At 36.9% G+C, this 19,546-nt stretch overlaps 1 protein-coding gene across 1 annotated transcript in view; it reads left to right on the forward strand.

The window, feature by feature from the left end:
• The window catches only part of LUZP2 (leucine zipper protein 2), a 428,758-nt gene that overhangs the window by 398,048 nt on the left and 11,164 nt on the right, over positions 1 to 19,546 (forward strand). Inside the window, exon 10 of the mRNA XM_024764721.1 lies at positions 11,587 to 11,679. Within this exon, the coding sequence (XP_024620489.1) occupies positions 11,587 to 11,679 (93 nt within the window). The remainder of the gene's footprint in view (positions 1 to 11,586; positions 11,680 to 19,546) is intronic.

Consider the following 19,546-nt stretch of genomic DNA (forward strand, 5'->3'; position numbering starts at 1 on the left):
TGCACTGGGGGACTTCGTGTGCTGGGTGGCTGGACCACTGCCACTCCTCTGGCTGCCTGAGTGGCTGGGTTCCACGGCAGAAATGGTAGAAGAACCAACGGATGACTTGTTCCATTTTCTTTTCCTATATTTTCATTACAATGCTCATCAAATAGTAATGATTTTCGTGGTGCCTTCAACCCAACAACTCATCACCAGTTGGCTGTTCATAAGTAAGACAGATCCCAGTATCCCCTCCATTGATTATCAATCCAAGGGACATTTTTTCTTTAACACTAGATATTCTCATCTAACCTTTCTTTTGTCTCTTTAGATGCACTAAAATCTTAATCCTAAAAAAAAAAAGAAAAAACTATCTATAAGAGATATTTCCTTATAACTCTTGCAGAAGAAAAGGACATCTATGTGGAATTTAATCAACTTGCTATGATCATTTTGTTGACAATACTTTTTTCCACTCTGGAAATTATTCATTCATTTAATTATATATCTTTCAGTAACTGGAATCTACTAGAAGATTTTTAACAAGGGAAATCTGATAAGGTTACAATTTTAAGAAGATAATTCCAGTAGTAACAGAGAAAAAGATTAGGAGGACAAGCTAATAGAGGCAAACAAATTTATTGGGAGAATAATATTCTTGGTAAGAGCCATGAGACAGTAGCAGTGGGAAAGGAGGTGGGGGTGGATTTGAGAAATGCGAAGGACATGAAATTTGAAGGAATTTGTGAAGAAGTGAAGGTGGGAAGACTAGATGATTTTGTTAAGGAACTTAGCTGAGAAGAAGAGGAGAGTGGACAAATGGATGCGGGGCTCCTTAGTAGGATCACAGGGGATTGTGTACTTTTTTAGTAAGAGAGAAAGGGAAGAATGAGAAAAGGTAATGAAGACAAAAGTTAGAGATATGTAATAAGGATTTAAAATTCCAGAAGAAGCATCAAGGAATATAAATATGATCACAAGGTGAAGAGTTGGACATGGAGAGGAGTAGGGACATACCAACTTCTGAGTGGGGAGATAAGTTGGTGACGATGAATGAAGGTGTGGATAAATTTTGATTTATGGAGGGGAGTTCAAAAACGGTGATATACCCCATGGCCTGCAGTTTACCAGTGAAAATTAGGTCCTTACTGACTCTGGAGAAGCCTTTTGTCCCAAATGCCTTGGAAAACCTTATCCGCCTCCTCTCACATGCACGCTAGCTCCAATTTCTAAATTCCTTCTGTAACACTCCTGTTAGTGTCCTGCAATGTTTTCCAATCTTGGTGGGCAGAGGAGGACTTCCTTAAGAGAGATGAAGTTAGAAAACAGGAGAGCCAATGAAACAAAGTGCTGCTTCAAACAAAATATAGCAAAATAAAAGTAACCATTATACTGAAAATGATAGAGTAACATTAAAAATAAACTCTAAAGAAGGGTAGTAAATTTATGTGTATTCAAGTCAATTTAATTTACTATAGGATTAAACTCACCTAGAATTTACTAATTTCCAGTGTGCTAAAGCTAACTAGGGTTACATTCTAATCTGTTCTGTCTAAATAGCATCATAGTGCATGTAGAGAGAAGCTAAACAAGCTTTTTCAGAGGCAGGCTTATGCTTCTTTCCAATGGTCCTTTTCAGGCACTAACAAGCTCTATTAGGTGGGCACCCTGAATTTGCTAGCTTCTCTCTTTAACATCACTGTCCTGGAAACCTGTGTTGCAATCTGTGGCTAAATGTCAGATACCCAGTGCCAAGAATCATGTGTGTGAGAGCACAGAATTTGGAATTCAATAGACCAATGCACAGAATTTGGAATTCAACAGGCCAATTGTAAATCCTGGCTTTTGCCAATTATTTGTGAGATGTTGAGAAGTTGAACCAAAGACTATGATTAGTCTTTTGTGAAATAGAGCTAACATTATAAAGCAATGAGCCTAATAAACTTAAATGCTGAATTTATAGCAAGTAGTATATCTAGTGTTTAAGAACAAAGACATTAAAGGCAAATTGCCTGGATTTGAATTTGTACTCTGCCACTAATCAGCTGTGTAACAGATGCAACTTTTTAGACCAACTCGTCACCAGTAACATGGGAATAACTATACCATTTTCTTCAAAAGCTTGTTATAAGAATAAGTTAAATATTATTGTTTTCAGACTTATTTGGTATAAAAAGATATTGTTGTTGTCCATGTCTGCAGAAGTGTCTATCACACAATTCCACATGGAGTTTGACAATAAGAAAATAATTTGAGCATTCATCAAAAGAATTCCCACAAAAGAATTTCCAAAAGCAATAGGAAACATACTGTCTTTATATTTGCTAAAAGTGAGTATATTCTTTGTGCCAGAACTGACGAAAGAGCAGAGAATTATTTTTCATCTTGATCTACCCTCAGTGCACTGTGAATTAGATTTACATGTTTCAAAGAAAATTAGAAGCAGTAGCCTTGCTTTTCATTACTATATGAAACATATTGATATTCAGGATTTCGCGAGATCATAGACAGTGTTTTTGAGTCCCCTGGAGTGCTGATGTTAGGCTTTCCCATGGCATCTATGGCCCTCTTTGGTCTCCTCTTTATGAAAGCAAGACTATTTCCTGAGTGTTTGCAGCTACCTAACCTAGGAAGTTATTCACATCAATTATACTCTAAGAGCAAACTTTTCCCTTTTGTAGGCTATTGCATGGATTCCAATTTGTTTCCAATTGTTCAATAATAATGATGATAGTGAGAAGTTTAATTTGCAAGGTTTTTTATGGCTATTGCCATAAGATGTTTTATTAGATCATCACAATATGTAGAGCAGATATTACTATAACCATTTTACTTAAAAAGGATCTTAAACATGAACCCAGGTTTCTTATGCCAAGCCTACTACACCAAACCGCTCTCTCAAAACATACTACTTAGAATCTTAGAGATATGCTAACAAAAATGGATGAACATGTAAATATGCACTGCTTATGTTACCACAACACAAAGTTTATAGAGCACTCATTCTGTGACTGATTTACTGCTAAGGGCTTTGCATAAGTTTTCTCAGTTAAAGTAAAGATGAACATTGTGAGGTGGTACAGCATTCTGATGTTATAAGTGAGAAAACTAAGGCTCATGGAGGCTAGTAACCCATCTTAGGTCTCAAAACTAGGTCATTGGCAACAGAGGTTTTTTGGTTTGCTTTTAGTTAATTGAGGTAAAATTAGTATATAACATATTAGTTTCAGGTGTAAACATAATACTTTGTATATAGCGTATGTAGTGTATATACTACAAAATGATCAGTACCATAAATCTAGTTACCATTTGTTACCTTGCAATTAACTTCCTATACCCAGTTCTCCTATCCCACCCCCTTCCACTGGCAACCACCAGTCTGTTCTCTGTATCTATAAGCGTGTTTGTTTTTATTTTGTTTGCTGCTTTGTTTTTAGACTCCACATATAAGAGAGATCATGTGGTATTTGTCTTTCTTTGTCTGACTTATTTCACTTAGTATATTGTCCTCAAGGTCCATCCATGTTGTTTCACATGGCAAGAGTTTATTTGTTTTTTATGGCCAAAGAAAATTCCACTATACATGTACCACATTTTCTTTATCAATTCATCTGTCAGTGGTCACTTAGGTAGTCTCCACATCTTGTCTATTGTAAATGAATAATGCTGTTAACAAATATAGGGGTGTGTATATCTTTTCAAATTAGTGGGTTTTTAAAATTTTTTTGGATTAATAGCCAAAAGTGGAATCACTGCAACGTATGATAGTTCTATTCTTAATATTTTGAGGAATTTCCATACCATTTTCATAACGGCTACACCACTTTATATTCCCACCAACAGTGTATGAGGGTTCCCTTTGGCCCATGTGCTCTCCAACATTCCTTGGCTTTTTGTTAATAGCCTTTCTAACACTTGTGAGGTGATGTCTTATTGTGGTTTTGATTTGCATTTCCCTTATAGTTATGCTGAACATCTTCTCGTGTGCTTGTTGCCCATCAGTATGTCTTCTTTGGAGGAATGTCTGTTTAGAATCTCTGAACATTATTTTTTTTTGTATTGAATTGTTGGGTTTTCTTGCTACTGAGTTGTTTGAGGTCTTTATATATTTTGGATACTAACCTCTTATATGATATATGGTAATGCATGTACAGCACACTCACAAGTGCTCAGTTAGTATTAGCTTCTTATGGTAGGTAAGAGATTATCAGCTGATCCTATATTTCCATTATATAAAAAAAATTAAAATCACTGATGCTTCTGGAAATTTACTAATGATGCCACTAAATGTCACATAATGGTTGATGTTTTAATTCAGAACAGCAAACTCCTAGGGGGTGCTGGGGCATATCTTCATTATTAGAGTTCCTCTAATGCTCATCGTAATACATTGTGACTAATAGTAAATGTTAGATGAATGAACAAACAAATGAATAAATTAATAAATGAAGAATCTGGGAGAGAGAATGATCCCACATTAGCCAAATCACAATGTGTTCATGAGCAACCATATCTGTCTCTAAGGCTGTTCACATCCATAAAATAATTCTATCATGGAGAGTAAACATATTCATTTTAATGACAGCAGTGGCTGCGAATTTTCATGTTAGACACATGTGCTTTTCATATTTCATCATTAGTCATGAGTATGCCATGAATTTCAGTACCCATGATGGAAACAGCTTTGTCTTAATTCATCCTCCTACTTTTGTTAGTTATCCCATTTGAGGTTACACTAGAATCAATTGAAAAGTGAGCATGGGGTTCCAGTCATTTAGTTTCCAATAGACTTTGTAAGATATTCTAATTTTATTTTTAAATAAAACATAAAAGCCGTGAATGCCTATGAATGTCCTTTTCATGGATGGTGATACAACTGCCATATTTAAGTTATCTGAGACACACCAAATAGTTTTTGTTTTTGTTTTTACGAAACAGTTTTTAATTTTTTTAAAAAAAATAACCTTATTGTCCAGACCTTGATTAAAATACAGAATGTGGCTAGTGAGTGTGCTGAATCCCTGGGAACCTTTAATTTTGCCACTGCTCATTCTCCATGGCTAAATTTACTACTGGATTCTAATCTATTCCAGAATCATTCCTGATACAGGTAAAACATATGTAGGAGAATCCTCTATATCACCTGTGGCACCATGGTATCAATGGATGTAGATAACAGAGACGTTCCCTGGTTGCTTTTATAAAGACACAAGGGGCAACATTCCCTACTCCCTCTCTACAAAACTGACCATTTCTAAAACCGGTATTCACCTTATTTTCATAGATTAGGAATTCAGTTTCCCATTAATACTAGAATCGGGATCCTTCCATGAATGCCAACCTGCTTTGCTGAGCATTTAAGAAATCCTGATGGACGTTTCCCAGGTCTCTCACTTAGGCAAAAAACAATATCCTCCTATTCCCTACGTCTCCTTGAGTCCCTGACCTGAATAAGACTGTGTAATGATAATGGTACTTTCATTATTACCTGCTCCCAGTAATACTGTTTCATCTGACTGATGTAAACCCCTTCCTACCAACCTCCCCACACAGTTACCCAGCTATGCCTAAAATTGTCACACAAATCTGACATTATAAACATTGGACCCCCATCTAGAGCTATTTTTTTTTTTTTTTTTTTTTTTTGCGGTACGCGGGCCTTTCACTGTTGCGGCCTCTCCCGTTGTGGAGCACAGGCTCCGGACGTGCAGGCTCAGCGGCCATGGCTCATGGGCCCAGCCGCTCTGCGGCATGTGGGATCTTCCCAGACCAGGGCACGAACCCGTGTCCTCCTCATCGGCAGGCGGACTCTCAACCACTGCGCCACCAGGGAAGCCCTAGAGCCATTCTTCACAACTGAGAAGGTACCCCTGTATCTCCCTGAAGTGTCAGCCCTCACTTCTTCCTCATCCCTCCTGCTGATGCTGCTGAAGGCCAGCAACGGCCCAGTAAAATTCCAACTTGTATTACGTCACTACTGAGACAATCAGAAACATGACCTTAGTTTCATTAAGTTTTTACTGCCACGATGTTCAAAACAGACCTCCTCTAGCTTCTCCAAATGCTTAATATTTCTTTGGCACAAAATAGATAAAATGTTTTAATTTTCCACTTTAAAATATGTGAAAAAACATTCAATAAGACTATGCCTGATTTCCTAGGCGTTTTTTTCTTTCACTTTTAGCCATTTGCTTGTGCTTTGAGATAAACTCCTATTTTGAACATATGTATGGTATCAATACTTTGGCGTATTTATATGCTCATAGACATAAGGTCACCCAACAATAATCATTTATAATAATATATTAATTATTTTATTATGAAATTAATGCATATTTGTCATGGACAATTTTAGCAAATAATAGTAATAATACTAATAGTAGCTGGCATTGTTATTGAGTTGTGCTATACCCATGTGAACTTATTTAATCCTCACAGGTTTCTAGAAGGAAGACTTTTTATTATCCTCATTAAAATATTTTTTTTCTTTTGAAATAACTTTAAACTTAGAAAAACATTAAGAAAATAGTACAGAGAGTTCCTGTATATCCTTTACATCCCTTAATGTTAACATCTAAACACAGCTGTGACGTATTTATCAAAACTAAGAAACTGGCAATGGTATAATACTGTTACCAAACTACAGACCTAACTTGGGTTTCACCAGCTTTTCTACTAACGTCTTGTTCTGTTTCAGGATCCAATTCAGGGCAACACATTGCATTCAGTCATCATGTCTCAGTCTCCTCTTGTCTGACAGTTTTTCATTCCTTGTATTTCATGTCCTTGACACTTTTGAGGACTAGTGGTCAGATATTTTTATAGAATGTCCCCCAGTGTGGGTCTGTCTGATGTGTTTTTGTACTTAGACGGGGGTTATGGATTTTTGTGAATAATACCACAGAGGCACGGTGTTCTTATCATCATACCAGGGATATATGACATTATTGGTGATGTTAACCCTCATCACTTGGTTAAGATGGTGCCTGCCAGATTTCTCCACAATGCTAGTATTTGTCCTTTTCCATACCTTATTCTTTGGAAGTGAATCACTAATTTCAGCCTATACTCAAGGGAAGCCTATTCTCCACCTACTGAAGAGGAGAGTGTCTAATATGTTACTGAGAATTCTTCTGTAAAAAAATATTTGTCCTTTCTATTTATTTGTCCTTCTATTTATTGATTCAATCATTTATTTATATCAGCATGGACTCGTGGGTATTTATTTTAGATTTTAGGTTATAATTCAATACTATTAATTTTTTGTCTCATTTTAAATAGACTTTGTTTTTCAGAGCAGTTTTAGGTTCACAGCAAATTTAAGCAGAAAGTATAAGTCCCCACATATCCCCTCTCCTAACACCCACAGCCTCCTCCATTATTAACATCCCTCACCAGAGTGGTGCATTTGTTACAGCTGATGAACCTACATTAACACATCTTAATCGCCCAAAGTCCACAGTGTTCATTAGGGTTTAGTCTTGGTATTATAAATTCTGTTTGTTCTGAAAGTTGTATCATGACATGGATCTACCATCATACAGGATTATCCTCATTTTTCATATGAATAAACTGAAGAACAGAGATACTAAGTTGTTCAGGGAAGGTGACACAGTTGGTTAACATTTTATGAGTGATGTAATGCATTTCTTTAAAATTCATTGCAAAATTCATTTGAATTATTTTATACATTATTTCCTTGTAGATATACACTGCAGTTGATCCATGTATCTCCCTACTTCTGAATTTTTCCATTTTTTTCCAACATACAAGTGACATTTAGATAAAAATCTGTTTTATACTCTACCATAATAATAGATTCTGTAAAGACAGAGATCCTGTTTGTTCATTTTTATGTCCTCCTTCCTTCCTCATTCACGCCTTCCACTAACCAATAGAGTAGGTGATAAATGACTGTTTGTGGAGCAAATGATTACCCAACAAGTTATTGAGCTTAAAGTTTTATCAGGCTTACCTCTGAAGCTGACATTATGGAGGCCTGATTTCTGAGGTTTCTTGAGGCTACTGTCAGAGGAAGAAATGTGAGCAGTATGGTATATTTTGGTGTCACATACTTTACCTTCTTAAAAATGACTTCAGAGTTTCACATCTTGGAATGTGGTTTTGTAGAATAATATTTAAAGCCTCATAAGGTTTGAGGGTATTTGTAGCTTCCACCTATGTTAGCAGCCATCTGTGAACTGCAGCAAGCATGTGATCAAGGCTCCAGACCCTTTTGAAGGGTCACTTTACTCATTTACTCCCACCTAAATTAACTTCCTTTTTCCAAATTTTAATCATACCATATCCATGCACTCTTCCAACCCATTTTCAAATCGTCCTCCTTGTGCATATGGGCCACATACATCCATATATGTGATAATCAGTTTCCTGACTTATTCTAGGATTTGAAAGTTGTCAGCAATACCACAGGGCATAAGCAACATATTTACTGATTATTCTTTGGAAATTATTCAGAAAATAAATTATTGTTAAATGATTCTTTCTGATATAAACAAAGATTTGTGTCATTTTGAAATATTAATAGACATTTATTACTTGTCAAGTAATTAGTAATTCAGTTTAGTAGAGCAGTATTCATATTCAAAACACTTTGGAAACACTAATATTCTATTTCTCATGATTAATTTAGAATAATTCTCTTGAATAAACAACATTTGCTATTATTTACATTACATTTACTTCATAATTCATTACCAACTGTGTTATTTAGAAATTAAGTTTAGAAATACCCATGAAAACTTTTTCTTCTAAATCTCCATAGGTGTTATTTTATAGTATATAAAAATGTGTGTGTATGTATGTACACAAAGTTAACTGAATTGTGTGGCAATGACTGAAGTTAACAAGCACCAACCCTGTAAGTAATTCTGTCTAAGGTTGTCAAGGTGTTAAGTATTATTGTTTATATACCACCTAAATTCTCCGTTCCTTAGTGGATAGAGTCTAAACTCCTCAATCTGGAGGTCAAATCCATCAACTACTTGACATAACTTACTTTTCCACTTTTGAAAGTTCCTCCTTGAAGCATGTTCATGTACTATTTTTAATTCTCACAAACCTCATTTTGTTTTAGAACTCTCTCCTTTTTACCTTTACCTAAACAACAAACAAACAAATAAAAAAAACGACAAAAAACATACTGCAATTTAGGTGTTCTTGACCTAATTTAGCAGGGCAGCAGAAAACTGAGGCCCTTCAAAGTTGTATATGTTGTCTAAGGCCCTTATTTATTTATGTGCTAATCCAGAACCAGAATTCACATTTCTTTAACCCCAAAATACATTATCATTCCCCAAAATCAGTTCCCATTCTTTGTTAATTCATCAGACTCAATAAGGCTTCTTTCTAAAAGGAGCCATTGGGGCTTCCCTGGTGGCGCAGTGGTTAACAATCCGCCTGCCAATGCAGGGGCCACGGGTTCAAGTCCTGATCTGAGAAGATCCCACATGCCGTAGAGCAGCTAAGCCCACGTGCCACAACTACTGAGCCTTTACTCTAGAACCCGAGAGTCACAACTGCTGAAGCCCGTGTGCCTGGAGCCTGTGCTCAGCAGCAAGAGAAGCCACCGCAAGGCTAAGCCCGCACACTGCAAGGAAGAGTAGCCCCCGCTCGCCACAACTAGCGAAAGCCCACACACAGCAATGAAGACCCAACGCAGCCAAAAATAAATAAATAAATAATAAAATAAAATAAAATAAAAGGAGCCATTTCACTGATAGCAAATGCCTACATTAAGGATTGCATGTATTACGCTTAATGCAACCAGTTCTGCAATTAAATACTAAGGTTTTGTATTTAAAGTAATTTAACTTTTCATGCATTGTTGCTCACATTGGTGAAGTGATGTATAATTTCCTCCAGTTGTTAAAAGTAATAAATATATGTAATTTTTTTTCTGAAGCAGAGTTGAGATAACTTTCATAAATAGATGTAAAAATTGACAAACCAGGCACCCCAGTTTTTTAATGTATGAGCACAAGGGTAGCCTTTGGCAAACTTATGGAGGAGTAAAGTTGCACTGTCATTCTTTTCCCCCTGCTCTTTCTGAACTTAATTGTAAATGAAGTCCCTTTTATATTTTGTCCAAAATAGCAAAGGCCTACAAAAATAGATAGATGATAGGTAGATAGATGATTGATAGATAGATAGATAGATAGGCAGATAGCTAAAACCTTTTATTCTGCACATATTTCTTACCTAAGTCTCACCACCAAAATCTGGGAGCATTTTTGTAAATACACAATATTTGCATAAGAAAATATAATTAAGCACACATTAACATTTATCAATATGGGCATATTTATATTTTAAGGAAAATATTGAATACCTACTCTAAAATGTAATCTCCATCATTGGTGAACCTGGTGTTATTTTTTACAGCTTACCTAGCTGGGTTAGGTTTCCCTCCTGTTGGTTTCAATGGCAAACATCTATCTCAGCCTTATGTTGTACCGTCAGTTTTATTTTTTATTTATTTATTTTTTTGCGGTACGCGGGCCTCTCACTGCTGTGGCCTCTCCCGTCGCGCAGCACAGGCTCCGGACGCGCAGGCCCAGCGGCCATGGCTCACGGGCCCAGCCACTCCGCTGCACACGGGATTCTCCCGGACCGGGGCACGAACCCGCATCTCCTGCATCAGCAGGCGGACCCTCAACCACTGTGCCACCAGGGAAGCCCTGTCAGTTTTATTTTATTGATTGACTCCCAGTATCATTCAAGTCTCTGTGATTACAAGCAATCAACATTGACCCTCACCAAATTAAATGAAGGAGCTTTAATGGTAGAACATCAGGAGCTCATACTATCCAGGAGAAGACAGAAGTAAAAAAGCTGCGAATGGGCAGAACCAGAGGGTGCTTCAGAAGACTGGGAATGTGAACCATAAGAAGTGTCTCATTGTAGAAACAACTTGGACAAGTCACCCTACTGGAACTAATGTACCTATTTAAGACCTCTTTTTAATCTAGTCAGTATTTAATTTCAAGAATGAAGGTTCCAAAGACCTAACTTGGATCGTGTGCATTGGCATTTCCGTGTAGAAAGTAGCACAGAGAAATTTATAATAATATTTAGGAAAAAGAAATAGGGAAGATGGCGGAAGAGTAAGACGCGGAGATCGCCTTCCTCCAGGTTAGTGAAGCATTGGAGTGAATATAATTCTCTTTTGTAAATTACAGTGAGATATTAGAAAACATCTTATTTCCTATTAAAAAAACAAGATGTGTGCTTATTATTTCCCAGATATACTGGGGTTTAAAATAAAGAGAAACGATAGGATTCCTGTGTTTTTGAGGAACCAGGATCCTTAAAATAAAAGCTTATTATGCAAGAAATAAATATTTCCAGTGGGAAAATAATCCCATTGGACAGCACTAATATAAAATTGAATAGAAATTATTTAATTTCACAGTTAATATTTAAGGTGCAGTTTTTAAGTTCTCTGATATATATAAATTTTCATTTTATTCTTCTTCTTTAAGTGTGATGTTGCCATTGTATCATGTTTTACAATAGTCCTAGGATCTCTCTGTTGAATCTATTTCTCTCTTTTTTTAATGTTCTCTCTCTTTCTCTCTCAAGGCTCAACAAACCACTTCTGAAGCCCATGAGAGCTCTCAAGTTGAGACTACAAAGGAAGAATATCTGAGTACCCCTGAGTGCGATACTCAAATTGTAAGATTTATTTAAAATGTTTTTAACAACATTCAACATGAAAACAAGGACATAAGCGTTTTAACAACCCTAGTTTATGCCACCATGAAACTTTCTATATATATGTAATATCTACTATCTAATAAACAGTGTACTTTTAAGTTTGAAAATGCAGATAGATGTGAATCATGTAGGTGTTCCACTAGGAAATGTAATCAGACAATTAGGGGTACTATGAACTTGAATTGCTAGAGGGGTCAGGGGGTCATTCCCACAATCACATGACAGAAAGCTATTAAAATATTAAAAACAAACACAAACAAACAGAATCCCAAACAAAGAATGTGATTCAATAATATTCTCCCCAAGAAGCAAATCAACCCTGCATTATAGAGACATTACATTAGAGGAAGGGAGATTCTTACCCTTCAAATGATAATAGGAAATATGGAACTTGTACTCTGTGCTTTCACTTGTAATAAGTGAAATGAAATTTTAGTTCTGGAACTTTGACATGATAACAGATCTATCATGTCTGGGCTTGAGGAACAGCAAATGACAACAGCTGTATTTAATAGATTCAAAGCTAGGCTTCAATCTAGTTGACAAAATGGAAAGTATCTGCTGAAACTCTTCATGATGGAAAAGATATCAGGTGATAGCAAAGGAAATAAGGCAGAATAGAAACATAAGTTAAACAAGTCTATCTCTTTTTCCTCTATTGACTGCCAAAGTAATTTAGAAATATAAATTTCTCAACAATTTGGCCTTCACATCTTTGTATATTGAAACATGTTCCAAAACCATACAATATAGAATATAAGGTTAGTGAGAAGTAGAAATAAAATAGTCTGCAATTTACTTCCAAGGAAGGAAGAAGTCAAGAAGGTTTGGGGCAGGAAGGAACATTTTTGCTGTAGTTTGAAGAACAGATAGGTCTCTGACAGTGTGAGTGAATGTGCAGAGACAAGAAAACATCTGAATAGAGGGGGCTTCCCTGGTGGCTCAGTGGTTGAGAGTCCACCTGCTGGTGCAGGGGACGCGGGTTCGTGCCCCGGTCCGGGAGGATCCCACATGCCGCCGAGCGGCTGGGCCCGTGAGCCCGCAACGGGAGAGGCCACAACAGTGAGAGGCTCGCGTACCGCAAAAAAAATCTGAATAATATGAGAAGAGAGTAGCATACAGAAAATGGTGGGATGTTGCCTAAGAAGATAATTTGGGACTTAAGTGGGAGGGGCACTGGATTCCCAAGCTAAGGAGTTTGGTTTGAATTAGGGATATAGTTAAGATTTTCAAATGTTTATGTCCAGTTAAATGATAAGACCATTGGGTTAATTTTAAGGAGAGTGCCCTTGTTTCTTGATATACTTTCCTAAAACTACCAAAAATTATTTTGCAGTATATACGTATATCAAATCGTTATGTTGTACACCTAAAACTAATACAATGTTACATGTCAATTATATCTCAATTTTAAAATAGTAAAAATAAATAAGAATTTTGGAAGCTTCTGGCCTGCACCCTTATGGGTAATGTTCAGGCTTGATCCTTCAATGTCCTGCTTTGAGCCCTTGAATTAGGAGGAATTCAGTTGCTTTTTTCCTGCCCTTACTGGTGTATCAGTGCCTTGAGCAAATCATTCACGCCATGAGGTGGCCAAAACATATGAAAGGACAAAGAACCAGGACTTTATCAAATTTAACAAACAAACAAAATAGTCCCACTGAAGGCAAACCTGAAAAGTTCTATACGTTTTGTTAAGATTTCCCAAAGCAATATTTTGGTCTACTTTTCTTGTCAAGAAAGAGGCATAGGGCTTCCCTGGCGGCGCAGTGGTTGAGAGTCTGCTTGCCGATGCAAGGGACACGGGTTCGTTCCCCGGTCTGGGAAGATCCCACATGCCGCGGAGCGGCTGGGCCCGTGAGCCATGGCCGCTGAGCCTGCGCGTCCGGAGCCTGTGCTCCGCAACGGGAGAGGCCACAGAGGGAGAGGCCCGCGTATCACAAAAAAAAAAAAAAAAGAGAGAGGCATAAATTCTTTTTTTGTTTGCTCCACTCTCTTTCGACTTTTGTTGTCCTTCCTTGTCACTAGCTGCTCCTCTCCCTTCAGTAAGTCCCATAAGCATCTACTACCTTGGTGGAGGCCCCGATCTGGGTCCCTTCCAAAAGCAGCTTCCACCTGTACCAGCATGAACGCTCTCTCTCTAACCTGATTTCAGTTCCCTAGATTTTAGTCTTTGAAATCTCTGCTTCCAAGCAGCTACACTTTCTAGTGCAGAGAGTGCTCAGTATTTATAGGTTGTAGACTCAGTTACATTTAAAGGCCAAGAGAGTAATATAAGTGAATGAGATAAGCCAGGTGTAAGCAGTAGGAATTAATGAGGTTGCTGTGAACATCAGTTTTCCAATTCTACATCAGTAGTTGTTAGCCCTGTCCTCACTGTAGTATCACATGGAGGGTTTTTATAAAATACTGATGACCAGGACCAATCTCAGAAAAACTGACTCAAAAAGAAAGAAATTAGAACACTCCCTAACACCACACACAAAAATAAACTAAAAATGGATTAAAGACCTAAATGTAAGACCAGACACTATAAAACTCTTAGAGGAAAACATAGACAGAACACTCTTTGACATAAATCGCAGCAAGATCTTTTTTGACCCTCCTCCTAGAGAAATGAAAATAAAAACAAAAATAAACAAATGGAACCTAATTAAACTTAAAAGCCTTTGCACAGCAAAGGAAACCATAAACAAGAGGAAAAGACAACCCTCAGAATGGGAGAAAATATTTGCAAACGAAGCAACTGACAAAGGATTAATCTCCAAAATATACAAACAGCTCATGTAGCTCAACATCAAAAAAACAAATGACCCAATCAAAAATTGGGCAGAAGACCTAAATAGACATTTCTCCAAAGAAGATATACAGATTGCCAACAAACACATAAAAGGATGCCAACATCACTAATTAGAGAAATGCAAATCGAAACTACAATGAGGTATCACCTCACACTGGTTAGAATGGCCATCATCAAAAAATCTACAAACAGTAAATGCTGGAGACAGTGTGGAGAAAAAGGAACCCTCTTGCACTGTTGGTGGGAATGTAAATTGATACAGCCACTATAGAGAACAGTACAGAGGTTCCTTAAAAAACTAAAAATAGGGCTTCCCTGGTGGCGCAGTGGTTGAGAATCCGCCTGCTAATGCAGGGGATACGGGTTCGAGCCCTGGTCCGGGAAGATCCCACATGCCGCGGAGCAACTAGGCCCGTGAGCCACAACTACTGAGCCTGCATGTCTGGAGCCTGTGCTCCACAACAAGAGAGGCCGCGATAGTGAGAGGTCCACACACCGCGATGAAGAGTGGCCCCCGCTTGCCACAGCTAGAGAAAGCCCTCGCACAGAAATGAAGACGCAACACAGCAAAAATTAATTAATTAATTAATAATCTCCTACGCACAACATCTTCTTAAAAAAAAAAAAAAACTAAAAATAGAACTACCATATGACCCAGCAATCCCACTACTGGGCATATAGCCAGAGAAAACCATAATTCAAAAAGACACATGCACCTCAGTGTTCATTGCAGCACTGTTTACAATAGCCAGGACATGGAAGCAACTTAAATGTCCATCAGGAGATGAACAGATAAGGAAAATGTGGTACATATATACAGTGGAATATTACTCAGCCATAAAAAGGAATGAAATTAGGTTCTTTGTAGAGACGTGGATGGACCTAGAGAATGTCATACAGAGTGAAGTTAAGTCAGAAAGAGAAAAACAAATATCATATGTTAACACATATATGTAGAATGTAGAAAAATGATATAGATGATCTTATTTGCAAAGCAGAAATAGAGACACAGATGTAGAGAACAAACGTATGGTTACCAAGAGGGGAAGGGGGTTGGGATGAGTTGGGAGATTGGGGTTGACATATATAAACTATTAATACTATGTATAAAATAGAGAACTATTGAGAACCTACCATATAGCACAGGGAACTCTACACTCAGTGCTCTGTGCTGACCTAAATGGGAAGGAAATCCAAGAAAGAGAGGATCTATGTATACGTATAGCTGATTCACTTTGCTCTACAGCAGAAACTAACACAACATTGTAAAGCAACTATATGCCAATAAAAATAAATTTAAAAAAAAAGAAAAATTGACTCAGCATCTTGGTATGTGGAGTCTAGACATTAGTTGTATTTATTTTTTAACTTCTCCAGGTGATTCTAATGTGCAGGCCAGTTTTACTAAAAAATGTGTTTCACATGTACACGATTATTAAAATCATGTGAGGAGTTTTTAAAAATTAAGATTTTGAGAAATTCTTCAGTAAGTTCTAAATAAATAGGACTACGGGTAAACATTTTTTAACGTGGACTTGACAACACTCTTCCCAACCCGGGTGATTCTTAATTTGAAAAACATTGGTTTAGATAAGACATAATCCCTTTAGAGTGTTGTTTAGTAATAGAGTTTCTGCTTCTCAGACTCTGTTATATTTGCATTTAAAGACATCAGTACCTAAATAAGGCTCTGTAATGGTAGTATGATGTGACTTTTGCTAGTAGGTAGAGGGGGGTCCATCCCACAACCCTTTGTTTATTGTGCAACCATATATAAGAGAAGCACTGATGTAGGACTGTGAAATTGATCAGGAAGCTGATGTGTGATTTTATCCATAACTAAGCCTTCCCTTGAGAGAGCTAGTGGACCATTATCTCCCCAAGCGATAGTTCTCTGAGTGTAATTAACCTTAAGCATGGAGAGCTCTATAGTTCCTTTCTAGCATTCCCCAATAATAAGAGAATAATTCTGATGACTTCCTCCACCTTACAGGAAAATGTGGGAGGATCTTTGGATCTATGAGAACTGCTGTTACTCAGCTTGTCTAAATTCACCCAAAATATTCTGATTTGTGTTAAATAGCATGAAATGCATTGCTTCCATTTCAATACAGCAATGTGAAAATAGCTTCAACTTGACTCTAACGAACTGGAGACTCAAGCTCCAGTTTGGGTTGCTTTAATCGAGTATCCAAATAAGATATCAAAAACATAATTTCATAAAGAAAAAACAAAATAAATTTACCTCCTCTTCTGATAAAGGGATTGGTGCATTTTCTGTTGTAGGAAGGATAGTTTCATCATGTTAGGCAGAAGTATAGTCTTATCATCTTTATTTGGAGATTGAGTATGGTTAAAAGATACATAAATGTGCCAAGTTGATAAGAGGTGGATTTGTGATGATTAACTTTATGTGTCAAAATGACTGAGGTAAGGGATGCCCAGAGAGCTGGTAAAACATTTTTTCTGAGTATGTCTGACAGGGTGTTTCCAGAAGAGATTAGCATTTGAATCAGTTGACTAAGAAAAGATCTTCCCTCATAAATACAGCAGGCGTCATCTAATCCCATGAAGGCCCAAATAGAACGAAAAGATTGAGGAAGTACAAATTCTCTCTGTCTTTGAGCTGGGATGTATACCTTCTTCTGCCGTCAGATATCAGAGCTCTTGCTTCTGGGGCCTTCCAACTCCGGGACTTAACACCAGCAGGCCACCCACCCCTGTTCTCAGGCCTTTGGCCTCGAGTTGGGAGTTACACCATCAGCTCCCCTGATTCGCAGCCCTTTGGACTTGGACTGAATTATGCCACCAGCTTTCCTGGTTCTCCAGCTTACAGAGGGCATATCATGGCATGTCTCATCTTCCATAATCACATGAGCAAATTCCCATAAAAAAATCTCCTCTTAAATATCTATGTATATATTCTATTAGTTCTGTTTCCGTGGATAACCTAATAAATCATTTTTCCATATTTATATTTTGTGTGTTTTGAAATATTGACATCAGGTTTTTTTATAAAAGACTTTTTTCTTTAATCAGAGATCAATCAGTGTTCCTTAGTTTTTTACAGAGAGAAAGTAGACGGTAGTTGTTGAGTTAAATTTTTACTTTAGTGCCCTTATTTGACAAAATTAATAGTTGGCAAATTTATTCCCATTTCTTTTTTTTAAATGTCTTTTTCGGCTCTATGAAATTCAAAAATGTAGAAACTACTAAATGAGAAAATTTTTTAAATAATAAAAGTAAGATAAAATAGGGATCTGAATGAAGCCAATAACTAATAATTGAGAGCTCATGCAGGCTTAATTGTTAATTCCCTAATGGTTAATAATTTGAGCATATTTGTATATACTTATTAGCAAGTCACATATTTTCTTTGGTGAAATTTCTATTCAAATAGTTTCCCCATGCTCTGCTGGGTTGTTTGTCTTCTCAGTGTTGAGTAGTAAGATTCCTTATATATTCTGGATATAAATCCTTTACCAAATATATGATTTGAAAACATTTCTCTCCATATGTTTCTTGTCTTTTCATTTTCTTAATGGTGTCTTTTAAAAAGTAATTAAGTTTTTTTAGTACAGTTTTAGATTTACAGAGTACTTGAGCAATAGCTCAGAGAGTTCCATATAGCAATCAGCCGTCTTTCTGTAATTTATTTCTAGTTTAGTTCCATTGCAGTCTGATGGCGTACTCTACATTTGTTCAAATGTATTTTATGGCCCAGAATGCAGTCTATCTTGTTAAATGTTCCATGTGACTTTGAGAAGAATGTGTATTCTCCTCTTGTCTGATGAAGTATTCCATAAATGTCAATTAGATCCACTTTATCTGCAGTGTTGTTACAGATCAACTATATTCTTAGAAGTTTTCTCCCTGCTTGATATGTCCACTATTGATAGAGAGTGTTGAAGCCTTAATCTATAATAGTTGTTTGGTCTATTTCTCCTTGCAGTTCTATCAGTTTTTGACTCATGTATCTTGACATTCTGTTGTTAGGTGCATTCATGTTAAGAATTGTTATATATTTTTGTAGAATTGGCCCCTGTATTATACAAATGTCCATCTTTATCCCTGATATTTTTCTTGGTCTGAAGTTGGCTTTGCCTAAAATTAATATGGCTACTCCAACTTTCTTTTGATTAATATTAGCATAGAATATCTTTCTGAGTCCCTTAACTTTTAATCAATCTGTGTCCTTATATTTAAAGTTGGTTTCTTATATACAACATCTAGTTGTGTGCTCTTCTCTTATCCCCTCTTACAATCCCTGTCTTTTATTGATATATTTAGACCCTTCACATTTAAAGTGAATATTTATATAGTTGGATTGATGTCTGCCATAATTTGTAACTGTTTTGGATTTATCACATCTTTCATGGGTTGTGAAAGAACCTTATACAGAGAGTATACATAGAGTATTTCCAGTTCCTCTATTATAACATTGCTGTCATTCATTTCACTTAACCATAAGCTGTAATTACCAAATACATTGTTGCTATTGTCATTTTGAACAGACTGTTATTCGTTTCATCAGTTAAGAACAAGATAAATAAAAACATTATTTTATGTCCACTTATTCCTTCTAGAACACTCTTCTTCTCTTTTTGTAGATCAGGGTTTCTGAACTATATAATTTCCTCCTGTCTGAAGAACTTTTAACTTTTCTTGAAAGGCAGGTATACTGGTGACAAATTCCCTCAGTTTTTGTTTTTCTGAGATCTTTATTTTTTCTTCACTTTTTTTTTTTTTTTTGCGGTACGCAGGCCCCTCACTGCTGTGGTCTCTCCAGACACACAGGCTCAGCAGCCATGGCTCACGGGCCCATCCGCTCCGCGGCATGTGGGATCTTCCCGGACCGGGGCACGAACCCACATCCCCTGCATCGGCAGGCGGACTCTCAATCACTGCGCCACCAGGGAAGCCCTTTTCTTCACTTTTGAAGGATAATTTTACTGGATAATATTTCAATTTTTTTAACACTAAATATTTCACTTCAATCTTTTCTTGCTTAAATTGTTTTTAAGT

The sequence above is a fragment of the Neophocaena asiaeorientalis genome, unplaced genomic scaffold (assembly GCF_003031525.2).
Source record: "Neophocaena asiaeorientalis asiaeorientalis breed wild unplaced genomic scaffold, Neophocaena_asiaeorientalis_V1.1 scaffold230, whole genome shotgun sequence".
NCBI classification, from domain to species: Eukaryota; Metazoa; Chordata; class Mammalia; order Artiodactyla; family Phocoenidae; genus Neophocaena; species Neophocaena asiaeorientalis.